At 44.0% G+C, this 9,350-nt stretch overlaps 1 protein-coding gene across 1 annotated transcript in view; it reads right to left on the reverse strand.

Moving 5' to 3' along the window:
* Positions 1 to 238: 238 nt before the first annotated feature.
* LOC123506780 overlaps positions 239 to 9,350 on the reverse strand; it is a 14,843-nt gene continuing 5,731 nt past the window's right edge. Inside the window, exons 2-5 of the mRNA XM_045259117.1 lie at positions 7,542 to 7,713; positions 4,608 to 4,743; positions 3,175 to 3,332; positions 239 to 766 (exon numbers count right to left, since the gene is read on the reverse strand). Coding sequence (XP_045115052.1) covers positions 555 to 766; positions 3,175 to 3,332; positions 4,608 to 4,743; positions 7,542 to 7,713 — 678 coding nt within the window. The 3' untranslated portion in view covers positions 239 to 554. The remainder of the gene's footprint in view (positions 767 to 3,174; positions 3,333 to 4,607; positions 4,744 to 7,541; positions 7,714 to 9,350) is intronic.

The raw sequence follows: 9,350 nt of genomic DNA on the forward strand, positions 1-9,350 counted from the left end.
TATAAAAGCTCACAGTAGTAGTGAAAGCCATGCGAAAACACCGCACGGCTGACACTGGTGAGCATGAGCTGAGACGCATCCAAACCTCCACCTCCTCTTCCTCTTCCACTTCCCTTGAATTTCTCTGATCTAGAATAACCTACAAGAGGAGTGCTGTAAGAAGCAAGGTGCAGGCGATGATCCGTACACGTTTGTCAGACAGAGGCGCAAAAAGTATTTCTTAAATGAAAAACTGAGATTTTCATGACTTTCCTTATATTTCAATATAGATTGGTGTGTTTATAGAGGAAAAGAGTACTATCCCAGTATAGTACGTCAAACGTTTGCTTGAAAAAAAAATGCATATTGTTTACTGAAATATTTTGTATGTAATCAGATCAATTATTATAAAACAACCACCACTATAAACTAATATAGTTTAACAAAAACATGTGGTTTGAACGATGTGATACGAAATAACGGCAATTTATGAAAACATTAACTTGAAGGTGTGACATCAGAAGCAATACGTAGACGAAAGAATATTGACAGAATCATTTACACTATTCTTCTATTTACTCCGCGTCCATATCAACGTTGCCGCCGAACCTGCCGTGGCCTCCTGTGCTGGGACTCTTGTAGCATCCCAGGTAGGCAATGATGTAAAGGGCGATGTAGAGAGGAGGCACCATCCCCAACAGAAAGGAAGCCAGGCGCGGATTCTCAACTGGTGTGCTATAGATGATCGGGTGCTCTGGTTCCTCCAAGTATTCGGGACTCATTGCGCCTGTGAGGGAGGGAACAGTAGTAGTGTTGAGTCTTTTGGTTGTCTGGAGTTTTGTGTCCTTGTAATGGTGCCACGGTATTTTCCTAGCGTGGCTATTGTTTATTCATTTATTTATCTCTATTTTTGCTTTTCGTGAAATGTGTACCTCTCTCTCTCTCTCTCTCTCTCTCTCTCTCTCTCTCTCTCTCTCTCTCTCTCTCTCTCTCTCTCTCTCTCTCTCTCTCTCTCTCTCTCTCTCTCTCTCTCTCTCTCTCTCTCTCTCTCTCTCTCTCTCTCTCTCTCTCTCTCTCTCTCTCTCTCTCTCTCTCTCTCTCTCTCTCTCTCTCTCTCTCTCTCTCTCTCTCTCTCTCTCTCTCTCTCTCTCTCTCTCTCTCTCTCTCTCTCTCTCTCTCTCTCTCTCTCTCTCTCTCTCTCTCTCTCTCTCTCTCTCTCTCTCTCTCTCTCTCTCTCTCTCTCTCTCTCTCTCTCTCTCTCTCTCTCTCTCTCTCTCTCTCTCTCTCTCTCTCTCTCTCTCTCTCTCTCTCTCTCTCTCTCTCTCTCTCTCTCTCTCTCTCTCTCTCTCTCTCTCTCTCTCTCTCTCTCTCTCTCTCTCTCTCTCTCTCTCTCTCTCTCTCTCTCTCTCTCTCTCTCTCTCTCTCTCTCTCTCTCTCTCTCTCTCTCTCTCTCTCTCTCTCTCTCTCTCTCTCTCTCTCTCTCTCTCTCTCTCTCTCTCTCTCTCTCTCTCTCCTCTCTCTCTCTCTCTCTCTCTCTCTCTCTCTCTCTCTCTCTCTCTCTCTCTCTCTCTCTCTCTCTCTCTCTCTCTCTCTCTCTCTCTCTCTCTCTCTCTCTCTCTCTCTCTCTCTCTCTCTCTCTCTCTCTCTCTCTCTCAGTAATACGTCAGCAATCTCAGAACACCAAGGCTAATAATACTATGGGAACTCTTTCTCATGGAGTGATAAGCGATCAAACTCTTTCTACATTCTTTTTTAACTCTTATTGAGTCTTCTTTTTACACGTCAAGAAACACAAATCCAAACAAGGGACAGATATTAAATCCCACAACAGGACTCATATATACTGTACAGATCTAAAACCAATGAGTCATGAGTCACATTGATCTTACTGGAGTGTAGTTGATTTGGGTTTGACTTCCCGACAGCCATAGGAAAGGATTATATATAAGATGTCTTATTTCAGGAGTGCTCGTTAAGTTTTGTTCATACTGAAACACATCTTAATTCAGGAGTATTCTTGAAAATTAAATCGAGTAAAACTATTCTTAATTCAGGAGCACTCGCAAAGTTTGGCTCATATTTTGAACTCGTCTTGATTCAAGGAACATAAGTTATCCTGTGTATCCGGCTAGAGAAATAATTTATTTAAACACCTGTTGATTGAGAAGCACTAGAAGGGGTGGGTCAAGTTGAGGTTAGATGCGATGCACAGACATGTAGTGCACGTGGTCAGGTGGATGTGATTGTGTGCAAGTAGGTTTTGTTTGAATCTCCGCTTTGTATTGATTAGATAAGTATGTGTGTGTGTGTGTGTGTGTGTAATTCACTGTTTGATCTGCTGCAGTCTCTGACGAGACAGCCAGACGTTACCCTACGGAACGAGCTCAGAGCTCATTGTTTCCGATCTTCGGATAGGCCTGAGACCAGGCACACACCACACACCGGGACAACAAGGTCACAACTCCTCGATTTACATCCCGTACCTACTCACTGCTAGGTGAACAGGGGCTACACGTGAAAGGAGACACACCCAAATATCTCCACCCGGCCGGGGAATCGAACCCCGGTCATCTGGCTTGTGAAGCCAGCGCTCTAACCACTGAGCTACCGGGCCGTGTGTGTGTGTGTGTGTGTGTGTGTGTGTGTGTGTGTGTGTCCATTCATCAGCTCGCTACATACTAGATGTCAATAATATCTCGGATCTCCATACCAAACCAGCAAACAAGGGTAGTGGTGAATAACACAGCTGATGTGACATTCAAACCTCGTCCAATACTAAAAGCAAAACTGTCGTAGTAAATTTCCTTCCTCTCTTTTACTAGATGACAAAAAGTAGATCTATGTATAACACATGAATAGAAAAATGACCAAAAGTACAAGACAAGTAAGACGAAGAAGATAACGACATATAGGATAAGGTGAAGAGAATGCAATAGAGAATACAAGAGATACAAAGGAATTAGCGGAAGACCCAAGCAAAGTGACATGAATTATCAAAAGTGTTTTTATGGTTGCATGGACAGATTAACAAGATCTTTGAATTATTAACAGGAAAAACACTCTTGAGAACCCCGCCAATCATCTTTGTTACCTTTAGCAATAGTCGTGGCGTTTGAAATACAGTGAGATGAACAAAGAACTAAAGGTACGTAACAAAGTCAACGTCCTTCCCGCATCTTCACCCCTGACTCTTACCGGAGCCGTCGTGCAGCATCAGGAAGGAGCGAGACACACCCAGACTGTTGGCGGCGCGGCAGTGGTACAGCGCGAAGTCACTCACTGTCGTGTTGGTTATTTTGATGACGGAGAGCACGAAGCCAGGTGACAGAGGCGTGGACTTCACCTCTATGTTCCTGTAATTTATAAACAATACCAGGGTTATACTGTACTCTGCTCACGATCGCTTGAGGCCCCAGGGGAGAATGGGGGAGAGGAAGCATTCGCCCTGGCTGAGGGACAAGGAGATCAATTAAGACTGGAGCTGATGGAAGAGTTGAAGTTGTAAAGGCGACATCATAAGATTAACATAAACCAAAGTCTCAGGGTATAGGACAAAAAAAATGATGGACTCAAGGTTATTAAAGTTCGATTTAAACAATAAATAGGAAGGATTTAGTTCTCAAATAGTGATAGATGAGTGAAATAGACTCAGTAATCAGGCCGTTAGTAGTGGGTCACTAGAGACCCTTAAGATATGACACCAGTACATGAGTGAGGACAATAGGTGATGGTCATATATGCTGCCATATGTGTGTAGTTTCGGTGGTTTCTTACATCAACTGACTTATAATATTATTTGCAATGTTCTCATGCTCGTATCAGTCATTACGAGATAAGAAGATAGTGAGGCGGTACTAATATATACTCGTAACTGATTGTATGTATAGCATTTCTTGTCTGTTTTATCTATGATGTGAGAGGTGATCTGAATTATGGTAAAAAAAATAATAAAAGTAAATAAACTGTGGGAACAAGGACAAGTTAATGAAAATGGGGTTATAATGTTTGTCTATCATGTATTTTTATCTACAATTTGAAAAAGGTCGCTTGAATTTTGAGGGAAGATACTTGAAAGTAAAGAAAGATAAAGATGCGAAAAATACCGTTCACTGCTATAAAAACATATAAAACAACAGCAATCGTGATAGTAATAATGTTCTTTCACTCCTTTCCTTTTTTGTCTTCATTAATTCCACTCATCACTCGCTTCTTCGTCCACCTTCCTTCACCCTTAGTCACACCTGCTTCCTTCTCCTCCCTACTTAAGCTTTATCCTCCTTCTCTCTATTCTTCGCCTTCTCATTTTTCCAGCTCTTCTTTCCTTCTCTTGATTTCCTTCCTACTCACTCGTCTTCCCTCCTCCTCCTCTTCATCTTCCTCTCCATTACTTGTTATCTTCTTCCTTTTCACTTATTATTCTTATCATTCTCTCTCTCTCTCTCTCTCTCTCTCTCTCTCTCTCTCTCTCTCTCTCTCTCTCTCTCTCTCTCTCTCTCTCCGTCACACACAGCGAGAAGCCATTCCTCCTCCTCCTCCTCCTCTTTCTCCCCACTACTCCTTATCTTCTTTTTCACTCATTATTCTTATCATTCTCTCTCTCTCTCTCTCTCTCTCTCTCTCTCTCTCACCCGTCACACACTGCAGGAAGCTTGGTGTTGTTCTTGTACCACGCTAAGGTAGGGCGCGGCTGTCCCTCCCCCAGGCATCCTATCTCCACGCCTTCTTGTCCCACGGTGCGGCCCCACACGCCCACCACGGGGATGTCTGGCGCGGGAAGGAAGGTAAAAGGAATTGGCAAGATATCTGATAATGGTGCAGAAGTAATAGATAACTCTGAAGTGGCTGTTTCTCATTTTTCTTTCTTCTTCTAGTGTTTCTCTCTCTCTCTCTCTCTCTCTCTCTCTCTCTCTCTCTCTCTCTCTCTCTCTCTCTCTCTCTCAAAGAATAAGAAAAGAGAGAGAGAGAAAGAGTGCTATCATCTATTTTCCTATTCAACCAATCCTTTATCTACAACCATCCATCTATCCATCCATTCATCTATTAATTTACACATTATCTGTTCTTTTCTTTCCCTCCTGAACTGTGCTGTGTATGTTGCGGATACTACTGGTGGAATGACAGTACAATGGATGCTATTTTTACAACTTTCATCATACTACAAGATAAGTCAGTGTAGTGTACCTATCTCAAGAGTTGTTGTGGCGCCACGTTGCTGAGGAGAGACGAAGAAAAGTCAAGGACGAGAGAGAGAGAGAGAGAGAGAGAGAGAGAGAGAGAGAGAGAGAGAGAGAGAGAGAGAGAGAGAGAGAGAGAGAGAGAGAGAGAGGAGAGAGAGAGAATATGAGGAATATGAAGGAATGATTGAATATGATAAAAGAAGGAAGAAAGAAAGGAGTAAATAGATAAGAAAATAGTTTAGTAGAGAGAGAGAGAGAGAGAGAGAGAGAGAGAGAGAGAGAGAGAGAGAGAGAGAGAGAGAGAGAGAGAGAGACATTGTTGACTCTTTGATCGCTATTACTTCCTCTCTGGCTTAATGAAATTGCGGTGTGATGAAATATTATGCTTTAACGTTCTATATTTCTTTACCTCAAGCCTGATGAAACCTAATGTACCTTTAACTTTTTTCTCTCAAGCTTAATGGAATGTTTATAAGCTTAACCCAGAGAAAAGAGATTCAATTGATAAAACTTATGGAACATTTTAGAAAGGAAGAGATAGAAGTATGAAAGAACACACACACACACACACACACACACACACACACACCGCGTAGTGTAGTGGTTAGCACCCTCGACTCACAATCGAGAGGCCCGGGTTCAAGTCCCGGCGCGGCGAGGCAAATGGGCAAGCCTCTTAATGTGTGGTCCCTGTTCACCTAGCAGTAAATAGGTACGGGATGTAACTCGAGGGGTTGTGGCCTCGCTTTCCCGGTGTGTGGAGTGTGTTGTGGTCTCAGTCCTACCCGAAGATCGGTCTATGAGCTCTTGGGCTCGATCCGTAATGGGGAAGACTAGCTGAGTGACCAGTAGGCGACCGAGGAGGTGAATTACACACACACACACACACACACACACACACACACACACACACACACATTGTTAAAAAATATAGTTTCCCACAAATATGTGTTGAGACGTGGAACAGTTTGAGTGAAGAAGTGGTGTCAGCAATGAGTGTGCATAGTTTTAAAGAAAAATTGGATACGTGTAGGTTATGGAGACGGGGCCACACGAGTATAAAGCCCAGGCCCTACAAAACTACAACTAGGTAAATACAACTAGGTAAATACACCGCGTAGTGTAGCGGTTTGCACGCTCGACTCACAATCGAGAGGGCCGGGTTCGAGTCCCGGAAAGCGGCGAGGCAAAAGGGCAAGCCTCTTAATGTGTGGCCCCTGTTCACCTAGCAATAAATAGGGATGTAACTCGAGGGGTTGTGGCCTCGCTTTCCCGGTGTGTGGAGTGTGGTGTGGTGTCAGTCCTACCCGAAGATCGGTCTATGAGCTCTGAGCTCTCTCCGTAATGGGGAAGACTGGCTGGGTGACCAGCAGACGACAGAGGTGAATTACGCACGTAAGGGAGAAAGATCGCCTTATTCAGAAACGCTACCTTCTCTCACCGCGACCATTTTTAAATACTGCGGAGACAATTAGCTGAGTTCTAAAGAATATTTGTCCTTTTGATAATGCAAGAAACTTGTTACAATGTCACTAAAATTACAGAAACATCCTTAAAAACACGTGTCACTTCAACTAAACCCCTTTGAAATATAGTGAAGGTGCAACGCGGAAGTGTTTCAAAATATGAGAGAGAGAGAGAGAGAGAGAGAGAGAGAGAGAGAGAGATGGCCTCGGAGTCTCGGAGCGTGTGCATGGTTGGTGTGGGGAAGGTTGGGAAGGGTGGGTGGTGTTTACAGTCTTTACTGCAGACGTATTAATATTCCTATTGGCTAGACCTTGATGTTGTCAACTCGCCTTGGGAGAATAACGCCTCGAGTGCTTGAGTCGCTCGTAATTAGCTCCATTGAAGTGCAAGTGCGCCTAATTACGAGAGTGAAATGTAGCAATTAGGCAGCTGGAGTGCATCCGTGAGGAGGAGAGGAGGCAACCTGCACCCGCCAGCAACCTTGTTAGCAGTGTTTTGTTCGCTAATTAAATGACGCGTTTTTAAAGGTTATTTCGGGGGCAGTTTTATGGCGAGGCTTGGCTCCTTGAGATAAATACCTTAATGAAGTTTTGCTGAGGGAAGCTGCGGTGTGTGTGTGTGTGCGTGTGTGTGTGTATGTGTGTGTGTGTGTGTGTGTGTGTGTGTGTGTGTGTGTGTGTGTGTGTGTGTGTGTGTGATCAGAGAGTGATGAGGCGAAGTCCTTTGAAAACACACCGTGGACTGAAACCTTCGTATTTATCAGAGCAGAGGGGAATTCATTTCACACACTCAAGAAGAGAGAGAGAGAGAGAGAGAGAGAGAGAGAGAGAGAGAGAGAGAGAGAGAGAGAGAGAGAGAGGGGGGGGGTGGGGATGAAGGGATTAGGGGCATGGTGGGGGCTGGAAGGCACACTCTTACACTGGACATGTATGGTGACGGAGGTGGAGTAGGTGGCACCGTGGGGATTCCTGGCAGTGCAGATGTAAGTGCCAGCGTCCTCCCGCCCTACGAAGTCAAACAACACTGACCTGCCGCCCACCACCGCTGACCCGCCGGGGAATGTGAGGTTCGCTGCCCGCCGCCACTCAACCTGCGGGAGTTATTAATCTCGTCATTTATATGTGGAAGGGACAAGAGGTTAGGAAAGGCTAGGGAAATGGAATACGGCCAGAAGGATTAGCTTAATGAAAAGAATAGATTAATAGAGCTGTGTTCGTATATTATGTGCTTCTATTCGCAGTGATGTTAATATTGGTTTTGTTGCTGTTAATACAACAAAATGAAACCACTACTACTACTACTACTACTAATAATAATAATAATAATAATAATAATAATAATAATACGACTACTACTACAACTACCACCACCACCACTATTTCTACTACTACTATTTATTTTTTTTATGTAGGTGAGAGGGCCAGCCACGGGAAAAAAAAAAAAAAAAGATTAAAGAAAAAGACCCACATGAGTGCTGGCTCTCTACAAAGAGGAAAAACATCAGCCAAAATTAGGAGAGCAAATGCCTCGATACCTCCCTCTTAAAAGAAGACAAGTCGTAGGAAGTGGGAAATACAGATGCAGGGAGGGAGTTCCAAAGTTTACCAGTGAAAGGTATGAATGATTGAGAGTACTGATTAACTCTTGCATTAAAGAGTTGGACAGAACAGAGATGAGAGGAAGAAGAAAGCCTTGTGCAGCGAGGCCACAGGAGGAGGAGGAGAGGCATGCAGTTAGCAAGATCAGTAGAGCAGTTAGCATGAAAATAGAGATAAAAGACAGAAAGAGATGCAACATTTCGGCGGTGAGAAAGAGGCTGAAGACAGTCAGAGGAGGGGAGTTGATGAGACGAAGAGCTTTTGATTCCACCCTATCTAGTAAAACTGTGTGACTGGAACCCCTCCAAACATGCGAAGAGTACTCCATACAGGGGCGGATAAGGCCCTTATACAGAGTAAGCAGTTGGAGGGCGAGAAAAACTGGCGGAGACGCCTCAGAACACCTAACTTCATAGAAGCTGTTTTAGCAAGAGATGAGATGTGAAGTTTCCAGTTAAGATTATGAGCAAAGGACAGACCGAGGATATTCATTGTGGAAGAGGAGACAGTTGAGTGTCATTGAAGAAGAGGATAGTTGTCTGGAAGGTTGTGTCGAGTTGATAGATGGAGGAATTGAGTTTTGAGGCATTGAAAACTACTAGATTTTCTCTGCCCCAATCGGAAATCTTAGAAAGATCGGAAGTCAGGCGTTCTGTGGCGTCCCTGCGTGATCTGTTGACTTCCTGAAGGGTTGGTCGTCTCTGAAAGAACGTGGAAAGATGTAGGGTGGTATCATCAGCGTAGGAGTGGATAGGGCAAGAAGTTTGGTTAAGAAGGTCATTAATGAATAATAGAAAGAGAGTGGGTGACAGGACAGAACCCTGAGGAACACCACTATTAATAGGTTTAGGAGAAGAACAGTGGCCGTCTACCACAGCAGCAATAGAACGGTCGGAAAGGAAACTTGAGATAAAGTTGCAGAGAGAAGGATAGAAGCCGTAGGAGGGCAGTTTTGAAATCAAAGCTTTATGCCAGACTCTATCAAAAGCTTTTGATATGTCTAACGCTACAGCAAAAGTTTCACCGAAATCTCTAAAGAGGATGACCAAGACTCAGTAAGGAAAGCCAGAAGATCACCAGTAGAGCGACCTTGACGGAAGCCATACTGGCGATCAGACAGAAGATTGTG

The sequence above is a fragment of the Portunus trituberculatus genome, chromosome 20 (assembly GCF_017591435.1).
Source record: "Portunus trituberculatus isolate SZX2019 chromosome 20, ASM1759143v1, whole genome shotgun sequence".
In the NCBI taxonomy this organism is placed as follows: domain Eukaryota; kingdom Metazoa; phylum Arthropoda; class Malacostraca; order Decapoda; family Portunidae; genus Portunus; species Portunus trituberculatus.